This window comes from Gossypium raimondii, chromosome 2 (genome assembly GCF_025698545.1).
Source record: "Gossypium raimondii isolate GPD5lz chromosome 2, ASM2569854v1, whole genome shotgun sequence".
NCBI classification, from domain to species: domain Eukaryota; kingdom Viridiplantae; phylum Streptophyta; class Magnoliopsida; order Malvales; family Malvaceae; genus Gossypium; species Gossypium raimondii.
Window position 1 is genome coordinate 44099478 of NC_068566.1, and position 14305 is coordinate 44113782.

Genomic DNA, 14305 nt, shown 5'->3' on the forward strand with positions numbered 1-14305 from the left:
CTTCCGAGGGTCTTTGCCCTATTCCAGAAGTGGTAAAGGAATTATTTCTATTTTTTGCAATAGGTTCTCTTAACCCTGAATCAACCATGAGTTCACTCTTAGTTTGAATTTCTTGATGATCATCTCCACTTTCAGGATCTAAGTAGTGTGTAACTAGTTCATCAGGTGGAGTTCTATTAGTCTGTTCTAAAAAATATGAGATTGAGATTTCTTTGATCCAAAACAGTTCTTCGGTGGGGTTTTGATCCCTCACCATGGGACCCTACGATAATGAGTAGGGGTACACTGGCAATGATGGCACCTACGGTGGTAAAATCAACGTCGAGATTGTTGTCCAACCTGGGAAGAGTGGTTGAACACCATCCGAGATGACCCAACCCCTTTTAAGTAAAAAATGTGAAAATCTTAATTGAACTCGACATGGGGGGAGACATCCATGTGGAGGTCGCGACATTGGCTAATAGATTTGAAGGTGCTTGGGGGTCATTCACCGACTCGGAGTGGAAAGGAGAAGGGTTGTGTTGAAGGTTCGGTGGCGAGTCTCTGTTGGCTACCTAGAACCTTCTCCATAAGACAACATTTTGGAGGAGTCTCATTGATCAACTTCCTTCCATCATGGTTGTCTCTCGAGGCCATTAATGGGAAGAGAAGGATCAAGGGTTGAAGAAGTTGTGCAAGAGGAGGAAACACTAGCAGTAGAGTTGAAGGAATGAGAGAAAAACGTAGTAGAAGGTGCACTTGAATTGGGATATAACATAGGGGTAGTAGTCCCTTTGGTTTTATTGGCGGGAAAGAACTTGGCTTTTAAAGCCATTTTAGATTTTCGAATAGTCACACTGTCAATGACTTTCCTTTTAGTTGCAATTTACTTTTTAAACCAAAAAATTGGATGGGCTATATTGAAATTTTAATAAAAGTCATTTTAATGGTGGAAAAAAATAGTCAAAGAGCCCTAACTAATTTCCTAAATATTTTTTTATATTTCATATATATGCAAAAAAAAAAATCTATGAAATCAGTATATTAGATTGAGGTTAGTAAAAAATCATTTCACCCCATTCTACCCTATTGTCGACTCTTATTATCTATTCAAATGTGCTTTATAATAGACACATCCATGGAAGTAGGCAGGCGGCCCTTGAAATATGGGAGGGTTTGGGTAAAAATATAGGCCGAAATATGGGCTTGGGCAAAATTTTAGGCCCGTTTAAAAATGGGCAGACCTCGAACAAGATTTTTTGGCCGGGTCCGCCCGACCCGCCCGAAAAATATTAAATATATATTTTTATTTTAAAATATAATAGTTTTTATTTTAAGTTTATTTACTTTCATTTCCTTAACTAGTGTTACAAAATAATAATAAAACATCAAGTTTGTTTTACTAATCAAATGTTAGATTTTGTTACAACAATTAATACAATTAATACAATTAATAGTTTGATAAATTTACTAATCAAATGTTAGATTTTATTACAACAATTAATACAATTAATACAATTAATAATTTGATAAATTTACTAATCAAATGTTAGATTTTATTACATCAATTAATACAATTAACAATTAATAATTTGATAATTTTACTAACAATTAATTTTAATAACAATTAGTTTTAATTTTATTAAAAAAATAATTTTAATTTTAATTTTAATTAAAAACGGGCCGGGCTCGGGCCTCATATTTTTTCTTCGGGCCGGGTCTGGGCAAAATCTCAGGCCCATATTTCGGGCCGGGTCTAGTAAACGGGCTGAAATTTTTTGTGGGCCCGGCCCGAACCCGGCCCAGCCCGGCCCATGGACAGGTCTAATTAATCATAAATATAATTATTGAAATGAATTAATTTGTTTTTTTAGATTATGTTTACTTTTGCTTAATTAAAATTATATATGTATAATTCGATTATTTAAATTAAATAAACACATTCGTAAACATTAAATTAATATATTTATGAAAGTATTATTGAACATATTTAAGAATAATTAGAAGTTTATTAATAATAATTAAACAATAACGAGTTTTGAATGACTTTTAAACTAACATATTCATATTCATAAATAAATTGGACATATTTTAATAGTATTTGGTTTGTTTAATAAACAAATGAAAACATATTAAGATAGTTAACTGTCTTAATCAAAATATTTACTTTTTTTTCCCTTTAATCAACACCTGCAACAAAAGAACTAGTCACTATTGCTTACTATAGATACCTTAATTTCAGAAAAAAATCAAAATCATTGTTTTAACTAGAATAGTTAATTAAAAAAGGAATTTAAAGAAACGAAAATAGGACATTAATGGATAATAACGAAGCCTCAAATATTGCCATTAGAAACACATAAAGAACGAACGCCAGATTTGGACTTGAACTTCAATGCCATCAATGGAATCATCATTTCATGCCTTACTTTTAAGTTGTGTTAAGTTACAACAAATTTTTATTAGTAAATTGGCAGCTAAAAAACAATGCTTCCATATAACTTACAACAAGTTTTACACTGATTCTTGAATCAGAAAATGAGACTGCCGATAAATATTGAGGTTAATGAAACGGTGAGGTTGTCATCAAGCTCGGTGCTAATCGGAAGAGATTCTACCAGCGCCGAGGCAAGAGACACAACCAAGAAACGCAAGATCATCCCCCAACCATCTTGAATATAACCGAAGTAAGAAAAGTAATACATGTACCTGTTACAAATATTGCTTGGCATTAATGCTGCTACATCATGTTGATGCTTAACATGGAACCGAAAAAACAGGGGACAAGAGAATATCAAGACAACACTTACCCAACAGAGGACAAAAAACCAGCTGTTGCCATTGCAACACTACCAGCTATGGACTTGTTCCTATTGTAAGGAAGTTTCTTTCTACCTAATCGCCTTCCCACCACATCGGCCAAACCTAAAACAGATAAAGTAAGGTCTTCAAATTATGATCCAAATTCCAAAGTTGGTCTCTGAATTTCAAAATGTTCTACATGAATCCTCAAAATATTAGTATCATATCAATCAAATCTTTCCTTCAGCCTAATGCCAGCTTGCATCTGACATGAAACACATTTAAAACACGTGGTTCAAATTTTAAGCATGTGTGTACCTACTGCATAAGCAACTTAGATCTAACAAGTAAAGAAAAAGGACAATATCATTAAAATTTTGGAGAGCTACTTTGTTTTGCCCATCAAGTCCAAGCTATCAATGTGATAGGTACAAACTTGTTTAAAATTTGATTCACAAGTTTTAAAAATGCTCTATGTTAGATCTTAACTAAACTTTAACACCCAAACTGATGGCCAGATTGACAGAAGGAAGACCTACTTAATATGATACTAATATTTTGAGGATTCAATTAGAACCTGGATCATAATTAAAGGATGTTCAGTGTTATTAACAGTAAAGGTAAAGAAGGTAAAGTATGCGATTCTCAAGCATTTTTATTAAAAAGCACCACAAATATTCAAAATAGACAAGGATAGAAGAAAGGGGAAAAGCAAATGAATTAGTCAACCGTTACCATCTCCAGCACAAAGGTTGCATAAGGCAGCAATTCCAATAGGTGAAGTCCTCCAATAGACCACACAAGCCAAAGTAACCGTTATAGCATAATAGAGTGGTCCTTTGAGAAGTTCCCTGATGTAGGAAGTAACGTTAAGGACAAGTAGAAGAAACTCCTAAAAAAGAAATAGATAAAACAATAATCGATCGAACAAAGACCCAATACCGTTTTCATATCACTTGATCAAATTACAAACAACTTTCAAGAAAAACGTCACGTAAACAATTTGATGGATCTAATTTGGCTGCTAGCAAGTAAAAACATTCATGGTATTGTAACATAGACATTAAGTTTCCGTATTCAATCTAACCTGTAGTTTCCGTATCTGCTCATTGACTTCACAGTGGCTTCATCTTTCCAAATTCCAGAACCGATAAGAAGCATTCGTATAATATTGACACCAGGAGTGATAGCTGCTAAAATTGCTCCGCGATACCCTGCACTGTAATGATAAAAGTATTAGCTATTCTGCCGGGGAATACTGTTGTATACAATATATATGTGTGTGTGTGTAGTATTTTCAAATAAAACAATGTACAATATTTTCAATAGAAGAGAAACCAAGATTTCACCTTCATTTTTTTCATCATAAATGAGTCAATTTTCCATTATTTTCTGAAGTTCTTAAGGAGTTTCTTCAAAGGAGGAAGCACTATGAAGGAGCTTCTAACTATAATCATTCGGTAACCTTTCTATTCCGGTGTCAAGAGGATTAATTATCCTTTCCATATTTTCTTTCTCACTATAAGTTATTGGTATTTACTAAGAATTCAAGGACAATTCAGAGTGCAGTGTACAAATTGTTCTGTTCGAGAAAAAAATCGTACTCCAGGAATAAGGTTTCTCGATTGTCCATCATACGAATTATCTGTGTTCCTTTTTTGCTATACATGACAAACAATATAAAGCCTGCATTTTGGTAAGGAGGAGACTACCTGAATAATGGCCAGCAAAGCATGAAAACTAGCCCTATACTTATATGCACAAGCTTCCTATTCAGTTTCTGAAACAACAGAACAAACAAGTCATGAAACTTTTACAAATGAACACCTAAAATTCCAATCAATCCTAACGAATAATAAATTCACATATCTACCTTCTTCTTTTTTTAATTCACGTCAATATTATAAAATTAAAGAAACCAAATTATACTAAATTAAAATCAAATGAAAACAGAGGGACTAAAACCATAATCAGACCGTAATAAAAATCAATCTTTCTTGCCTGAAATGATGAAAATATCCAGAGTCAAACACATTTCTATCCAGTAGGAAATGAGAAAAGTAACTAATTAGAGGATAATTCAAACAAATCCTAAATCCAAAGATTCAAAGATAACTGAATTTGATCACAATCGTCTCCACAAATTAGAATTTAAAATCAATGATTTCTTATATCAAACTAAGTTTAAGACCCGTGACCGTGCTATCTATATAATCAAAGAAAACGAAAGGAAAAAAAAAAAGGCCAAGTAATGAAGGCGATAACACTGTGTTTGGGCGAATCGAATCCAAAGGCCAAAATCTCTACTTAGATGCAACCTATAGCGATAAAAGCGAAGTGGATAACTTACCTGATCTACGCCGCATTTGGCGGTTACTTGCCAGAGTAAGAGAAACGCGAATATAACGCCGCAGCAAACCACGGAGGCGAACAAGTCGGACACCAGAGAGTTTTCATATAACATTTTCCCAACCGCCACGAATAAAATTGTTTATGTGTGTGTGTGTGTGTGTTTTTTTTTTTAAATTGCATATATTTTTGAAAAACAAAATTATTCTATTTTAAAAAAATTCCCACCTTCAAAAACTGCTAAATGGATATGCATAAATACTAAAATAATAAATAACTAGTAAACTAAAACTGCCAAACATTTGCGCTACTAAGGTGAACTGAGGTATTCGAGTCAGCATTTGGAAATAGAAAACGAAATGTTTCACTTCAGTACCGTGACGAAGACGATGTAAAGAGGTTGGCAGGGTTTTGACCTGATCAAATAGAGCGGTGATTGTCGGCTGTCTCCTCCCTGACACGGAGGACGGAGGGAACGGTAGCATGAATGTTGGAAATTACCGGATTTTGAGAGAATATCATGACGGCCAGGAAGGCTGTAGTAATTGTTGCGACGTTTTCATGTTTGATGATCGGAAAGTGTAATGATAAGTTAGATTGTTGCTCTTAGATGGTTAGTATGTCACAATAAGTTGATCAAAATCGGTGATGAATACACAAAGATCGTACATGAAACTGATTGATTAAATTAGATTTATTTGACTCATTTGAACTTTGAACTTGTCGGATTCGTATAGCCCATGAATAAGCCTATCTACTTGAAGCTTTGATGGCCTAGTGAAACACTTCAATAAAACTAAAGTTATCATAGTTAATGTAAATTCTAATGGATAAAATTATATAGAATTTAAATCTTTACACTAATCTCAACTGTTGATGTAATTTAATCTGTACCATTGGATGGTACATTAGATCTGAGAGAGCTCAACTATAAATAGAAGTGTTCCCCTCATTTGTAATAAATTCATCCCTTATACCCCATTTAAAGTAAGAGAATACTTTTGAAAGCATTAACTCAAACACTTTATGTGTTTTTGTTTTCTTGTAGTTTTTTTTTGTTCAATTCAAACCTCTTTATCTTTTTGAGTTGTCTTTGCGTTATTTTGGTGCATTAGAGAAATTCATTTGTGAATTCTCATTTCTGATAGTTAGGCTGACTTAGTTAGATTTGAAGCAAATGAATCACCTAAAGTCACACGGTTTACTGGACTAAAGTTCTAGCCTTGTGACAATTGGTATCTGAGCCAGTATTTGGAAACACCAGCTGAGATGATAAAAGAAGTAGACGAACAAAATGTCTCGATGAAAACCCATGGGAAGATTAGGATAAATTTAGAGTAAAACTCGTATATTAATTTTGTAAATATTACATTTAACTTTAATATTTTTTTAATATTTTAAAAAATAAATAAATCTTACAAAATTTAAACACATGAAAATCGAACTAATTAAGATACGAGCATAAATTCGTTCTTAAATTCATAAAAGATAATTTTGTAATTAAAATATAATAAAATACAACATTAAAAAAGTGTAACTTTATTGGCTTGCAAGGGGTTCGGCTGTTTAAAAAATTGAATGAAGATTGTGACGGTGACCTCACCCTTAGAGGTGTCCATGGGCTGGGCGGCTCGGCCCAGTCCGATAATCCGCTCGAAATATGGGAGGGTTCGGATAAAAATATAGGCCTGAAATATGGGCTTGGGCAAAAAATGAGGCCTATTTGGCAAAAATTTTTTAACCCGGCCCGAAAATATATTAAATATATATATATATTTTTAAAATATAATACTTTTGTTTTATTTTTAAAATATAAATAAATCCATGTGTCCAGGAGCTTTGAAGACATTTTTATTATCATTTTAATTTTTAATTTTATAGAAATGCCTTCCAAATAGAAGTATAAACAGACCCACTCAGCTTACTAACATTGTGGGCTCTTTTGTAAAGGGACTTGGAAGACATTTTTGACTTGTCAATCTCTAAAACCACACATTACTGTAAATCCTGCACATGTAATATTGGTTGGTTTTAAGATAAAAAAATGTAAATTTATTTGTTTACAAAAATACTTTTACTAACAATTAACAATTAATAATTGGTTGGTTTTAATACAATTAACAATTAATAATTTGATAATTTTACTAACAATTAATTTTAATAACAATTAGTTTTAATTTTATTAAAAATATTGTCGAAACTATTTTTTTGAAATTTGAAAAAAATGGGTATCGATTTTGAAAATAGAAATGGAGTCGTTACCGATCTTTTATTGTGGTGTGATCGGATCACCTTGGAAACAATTTTATGTCTGCGAATTTTGAGAAAAATAGGTTCGGGAGTCGGTTACGCACGACGAAGGGTTAGCACCCTCGCAACGCCCAAAATTGGTACCGAATCGATTGTTTAATGTCTTAATGTCGAAATTTTGAAAAAAAAATTAAATACGATCCTTTTAATTTGAAATGTTGAAATTTTTGGGAAAGTGACATATTTTACGTTAATCGAGAAAAAGAATCATATCCAGTAAGTTAGGACATAATGTCTTGAATTCCCGATACGAGAATAAATGCCGAAAATTTATTAGAGAAATCCTCATCTCGAGAAAACGACATGTCATATCCAATGCGTTAGGACACAAAGTATCGAATTCTCGATACGAGAATAAATGCCGAAAATTTACTCATTTAAAAAGATATTTAATTATCTAGGGTTGAGAAAAGGAATCATGCCCAGTAAGTTAGGACACGATCTTTTTAAATGCCCGAGATCGTCTAAAACTTGAGCTTGAAAAGATTCGTGTATTTAGATTTATTGCGAAAATCGAAACCCAGTAAGTTAGGGTATAACTTTCTCGAATCTAAACACGAGATTTTGCTTATTCAAAAATCGTAATTTATGCATCAAATAAAATTAATCTAACACGAAATAATAGCAATAAAACACGATGCTAATACTTGTAACCCAAGCAATAATAAATTTGATAGTGGAGGTATGAATAATATGAACAATCATCAAAAATGAAATGAAATAAATAAATATAAAAGATAAATTAATCATATAATTGCAAGTAAGTAAATGAATAGAATTAAAACCTTTTAAAATAATAATGAACATGCAAATAACTAAATAAATAAAGAAAATGAATAAAAGTATAAAAATGTAGAAGATATATACGTGCATATACATAAAGTTATGAAAATGTGAAAATGTATGTCTATATACATATTATAAAATTATTAAATATATATAAATATATATGTAAGTATATATATTTATTTACAAAATTTAAAAATATGTTCGTATATATATTAATAAAATGCATACATATATGAATTATAAAGTCCAAAAAAATATAAGTATGTATAAATCTAAAAGGGAATAAATGAGTAAATAAAAATAATAATAAGGTAAGTAATAATAATAAATACAATAACAATGGCAATAATAATAATAATAATGATAAAACTAATTAGCTAAATAATAAAAGTGCTAAAACACGGACTAAATCGAAATAAAAAAAGAAAATACTGGGTAAATTCGAAAATAAAAAGAATGAAAAGGACTGAAGTAAAACGCGCGTCAAAAGGAAGGGACTGATTGGGAAAATACCCCCAGCCTTCAAGCGCACCGTCCCACGTGGGACTGAAATGAAACAACTATAAAATTATAGGGCTAAATTAAAATAAAAGAAAAGAAGAAGAAAGGGACTAAATGTAAAGCGCTGCAAAAATCGAGGGACCCCGCACGCAAATAACCCATTTCAAGAAAACGCGCGGATTGTAACACCCCTTACCCGAGACCGTTGCCGGAGTCGAGCATGAGGCATTACTTAGCTTATCTTACTAATTTGAAACATAAAAACTTGTTTTGAAAATAAATTTAACTATATACAGCAATCTGTCCAATTGCGCAGTAGTTACTAAATTAATTATAAATTGAGCTACGGGACTCAAAATTTAACTCCGTAAATTTTTCCTAAAACTAGACTCATATATCTACGTACCATAAAATTTTTAGAATTTTTGGTTCAGCCAATTAGTACAGTTTATTAGTTAAAGTCTCCCCTGTTTCACCACCTGACTGTCCTGACCTCTTGTCACTAAAAATAAGTTTTCTCACTGTAGGATTTTCATATGCAGTTCTTACTTGTTTCTACAGAAAATATACTCAATAAAGAATCTATACATATAAACTAAAACTCATAAATATTTTTGTATAATTTTTAATGATTTTCTAAACTCAAAACAGGGGACACCAAAAACTGTTCTGACCCTGTCTCACCAAAATTCACATATCTTAAAATATAAAATTCCTTTTTCTACCATTATTTTTATATGAAAATAGACTCAACAAGATTTAAATAAATATATCATTCACTCTATAATTCATTTTATACTATCCTAGGTGATTTTTCAAAGTCACGTCACTGTTGCTGCCTGAATTCTATTTCTTTGCAAAGTTTTACCCTTTTATGATTTCCATGCATAGTTTATCACCTAGACTTTTATAACAACAAACACTTCCATACTTAAACCATTTTAGCAACCATTCATTATCAAATACTTACACATCATTCTTTAGCAAGATCATAAATACAAACATTTAAAATAACTAAATCCCTATACATGCCATACTCAACATGGTTCAACATAAAAATACCGAGTTGCTGTGGTTGATAGTGTGGACGATCTCCGACTTCTTTAGGATCCTTGAAGTAGCCTTGCAATACTATAAGAGAAAGAGAAATAAAAGATGTAAGCATAAAGCTTAGTAAGTTTACTAGCAAATAAATAACAATATTTAACTCGAATACTATATCTCTAGTTTACTCTTTAGTTAATCTCACTCTAGTTCTCTTGCTTGTTTACTTAGTATACTTGTGTGCATAACTTACTCCTCTCTTGCTGCATCGTTGAACATCAATTGATAATATAATAAGTTCTTAACTCTTATAACTTACCTGAGCTTGCCATTTATGTTTTTAACTGAACTTTCCTGAACATGATTCGTTATTTAGCCCGTTGAGCTACATTGGAACAATAAGGATACTCGGGTCTCTTCTGATAATAACATGCCAAAGCCATGTCCCAGACATGGTCTTACAGGGGACCTCTCATCTCGGTGCCAACGCCATGTCCCAGACATGGTCTTACATGGGACCTCATTACCCAAATGTCATGCATTCGTATCCAGTACCGTCCTTATGTATCAACGGGACCTTTTTTTAATTTTAATTCTCTATCATTTCATGCTTGGATCACCATCAAATAAATTCATAAAATAAATGCATAATTGCTGGAAAATAACAATATTAATAATAATTATTGAAATATTATATTTATTTACCGTAAACTTACCTCGGTACCAATTATAGCCCAATTCACCAACTTAGTCTTCAACTTTATTCTTCCCTTTGTCTAACCTCGAGTTTCGTTCTTCTTGATCTAAAATAGCAAATTTAACTTATTTAATACTCACATTCATCAAAACAGCCCTCGACTCTAACTTTGTCAAAATTATGATTTTGCCCCTAAACTTTTGCATAATTACATTTTTCCCCAAGGCTCGGAAATTAAAATTCATCTCTTATTCTTATGTTTTATAACATGCTGAACATTTTTCCTTTCTATGGAAACATCAAATTCTCACTCTAACACTTACTTATGAACATTAGGTATTTTTACCGATTATGTCGTTTTACTCGTTTTCATTTAAAATCGCTTAGCAAAAGTTGTTTAACATAATATCTAGCTTCATATTCTATCATAAAACATCAAAATAAACACTTTTCACCTATGGGTATTTTTCCAAATATAAACCCTAGGTTAAATTATTGCTAGAATAAGCTAAATTAAGCTACCGGGACTCCAAAAACGTAAATAACATTAAAAATGGGGCTTGGGATCACTTACTATGGAGCTTGGAAGCTTGAAAACCCTAACTATGGCTTCCCCCCTTGCTGATTTTGTCCTAATGAAGAAGATGATGATTTTTGCCATCTTTTTCCCTTTTAATTCATTTTAATTACTAGATTACCAAATTGCCCCTAACTTAAAAATTTCCTATTTCACTTATCTCATGTCCATTTTTGTCTACCAACTTAACCAATGGTCTATTTACCATATAAGGACCTCCAATTTAAAATTTCATAACAATTGGACACTTCTAACATGTAGAACTCAACTTTTGTACTTTTTACAATTAAGTCCTTTTGACTAAATTGAGTGCCCAAACGTCGAAATTTTCGAACGAAATTTTTACGAAATCATTTTGTGAAATTGTAGACCATAAAAATATAAGAAAAATAATTTTTCCTTATCGGATTTGTGGTCCCGAAACCATTGTTCCGATAACCTTAAATTTGGGCCATTACACGGATCCCCCTTGGAGTGGGTCGGATCGCGGCGGGTCATAGGGGTTAAAACGGCGCCGTTTATTTATGTATTAAAACTAAGAAAAAACACCCTAAAAACATTTTAAACAACTACCAAAAAAAGAAAAAAAATGGAAGAGAGCATCCTCTGCTCCAAAGCCACACAAAGTCCGGCCTAGGGCTCCGCCCTTGCGCCGCCTTGTCCCCACCTTGTGCGGCGGTTGGCGATACGCAGAAGGGCACTTTTAGCCCGTGGCTCGCAAGATCCTGGAGGGTCGAGCCCTCCTAACCCCGAAGAATCGAAAGGAGGAGGCTCTCGGTGGTCTCTAGACTCGGGTCCTACAACGGGGGACTCCGATGGAACGAGAACCACCTGTAAACGGTAAACCCATTTTCCTTTTTATTTTCTATAAAAAATAAAAAAAATCAAAAGGAACTACGAATCTGATAAAAATGACCTTAGATCTGTTCTTTTATTTCTTGAAATCGTGAAAAAAAAGACCATTACAGATGTTTGAATGGCTTTATATATAGCCGAATAAAAAAAAAGAGAAAGGAAAACAAAATATTTCTCTCTGCTATTTCTGTTTTTCATTTTTTCCTAGTTTTTGCTAGTATTTGCTGTCGACTTCTGCTATTCTTTGTTGCATTCTGTCTGCCTCTGTTGGTTGCAGGTGCAGTGTTGGTGTGAAGCCGTACGTTGACGTGTACGGCTTCGGTCTGCAACAGATAGGCAAAGGCGATTAACGGCTTGGTGGCTTCTTTGGAGCGGCGGCTGAGGCGTGCGATGCTAGGCTACAGCAGCAAGGTATGCGGCTAGGGTTCCAAGGCTCCTCTCTTTTTTTGCTGAAATTGTTTAAGCTGTGGGCCAATTAATTGGGCTTAGGGTTTTTACTATTGGGTTGAAATTTTGGGTTAATAATTTTTTTTGGTTTGTAACTGGACATTTAATTATTTTTTGTTTTTATTTCTTTGTGATTTTGGGCTCGGGCAAATTGGCCTACTACAACTACCCCTCTTTGCTTGTTGTCGTGTAACGGGAACGAAACAAAGACTTCAAAATGGTCAATTTTGCCCCGTCGTGATGAACCTTGGTGCTCTTCTTCTTCAAGTAGCCTCATTCCATCCTACTGCATCTTCAGAGGTATATGAATTTGTGCTTCGATCCATTCCACCGTAACGTCGGGAAGATAGGATTATCGACTTCAATCTACTCCACTGCAACCTCAGGGAGATAAGATTTGCTTCTTCGGTCTGCTTCACTGTGATTTTAGGGAGATAAGACTTGTTTTCTCAATCTGCTCCACTGCAACTTCAGGGAGATGAGACCCTATGCGATCCACTCTGCTGCAACTTCAGAGAGAAAAGATCTATTTCTTTAATCCGCTCCACTACAACTTCAGGGAGATAGGATTATCCGCTTCAATCTGCTCCACTGTAACTTCAGGGAGATAAGATTTGTTTCTTCAGTCTGCCCCACTGTGACTTCAGGGGGATAAAACCTGTTTTCTCAGTCTGCTCCGCTGCAACCTCAGGGAGATAAGACCTGATGCGATCCACTCTACTGTAACTTCAGAGAGATAAGATCTATTATTTTAATCCGCCCCACTGTAACTTCAGGGAGATAGGATAGTGTCTTCGATCTGCTCCACTGTAATCTCAGGGAGATAGGATTACTGGCTTCAATCTGATGCGATCTACTCTACTGTAACTTCAGAGAGATAAGATCATTTGTTTTAATCCGCTCCACTGTAACTTCAGGGAGATAGGATAGTGTCTTCGATTTATTCTGCTGTAATCACAGGGAGATAAGATCTCTGGCTTCAATCGGATGTGATCTACTCTACTGTAACTTCAGAAAGATAAGATCCTTTGTTTTAATCAACTCCACTTTAACTTCAGGGAGATAGGATACTAGTTTCCATCTGCTTCGTTGTAATCTCAGGGAGATAAGATTTCTGGCTTCAATCTGATGCGATCTACTCTACTGTAACTTTAGAGAGATAAGATCCTTTACTTTAATTCGTTTCACTGTAATCTCAGGGAGATAGGATTATCAGCTTCAATCTGCTCCGCTGTAATCTTAGGGAGATAAGATTTCAGGCTTCAATCTGATGCGATCTACTCTACTGTAACTTCAGAGAGATAAGATCATTTGTTTTAATCTGCTCCACTGTAATCTCGGGAGGATAAGACTTGTTTTCTCAGTCTGCTCCGCTGCAACTTCAGGGAGATAGGATTGATTTCTTCTGTCTGCTCCACTACTGCTTAGGGAAATAAGACTTGTAATTTCCAACTTATTCCACTGCTGGTCAGGGACATAGGACTTGTAATCTTCGATCTGCTTCACTATCGACGCAGGAGGGCAAGCTCTACTATCTTTAACCAACTCCACTGTAATTGATGGAGGCAAGGCTTTGTTTTCGATCTGCTTCGCTGTCAATGCAGGAAGGCAAGATCTGCTATCTTTATTGATCTGTTCTTCGGGGAACATGACCTGTATAATGAACCTAATTATGCCTAATGATTAGGACGGCATGATCAAAATGAACCAAATGCTCCTAACTAGACATGTGTGAATGATGTTTGCATGAATGCATAATTTTATTTTTCCGAGAATAATCTCGCTTAGGTTGTCATTACTCGAAGTTTATTAAGGCTTTGTCACTGAAGTGCTATAACATCTTCCTTCTCGACTGGCGTTTTCTAAAGAAACATTTAGCCATGTTGCCCCCCACTTTAATCCATTGGGGCGCAAAATCCGTACCATCATTCTCCCACTACAATCCAAGGGTAGGA

General features: G+C 34.0%; 1 protein-coding gene across 1 annotated transcript; it reads right to left on the reverse strand.

Annotated features, from left to right (window-relative positions):
• Nucleotides 1-2357: 2357 nt before the first annotated feature.
• Nucleotides 2358-5485, reverse strand: LOC105789011 (probable phytol kinase 3, chloroplastic). Its single transcript, XM_012616192.2, has 6 exons — nt 5132-5485; nt 4494-4561; nt 3869-4000; nt 3517-3632; nt 2790-2904; nt 2358-2688 (listed from the first exon to the last, which is right to left on the reverse strand). The coding sequence occupies exons 1-6, from the start codon at nt 5243-5245 to the stop codon at nt 2511-2513; spliced, it is 723 nt and encodes a 240-aa protein (XP_012471646.1). The 5' UTR covers nt 5246-5485; the 3' UTR covers nt 2358-2510.
• Between the last annotated feature and the right edge of the window lie 8820 nt (nt 5486-14305).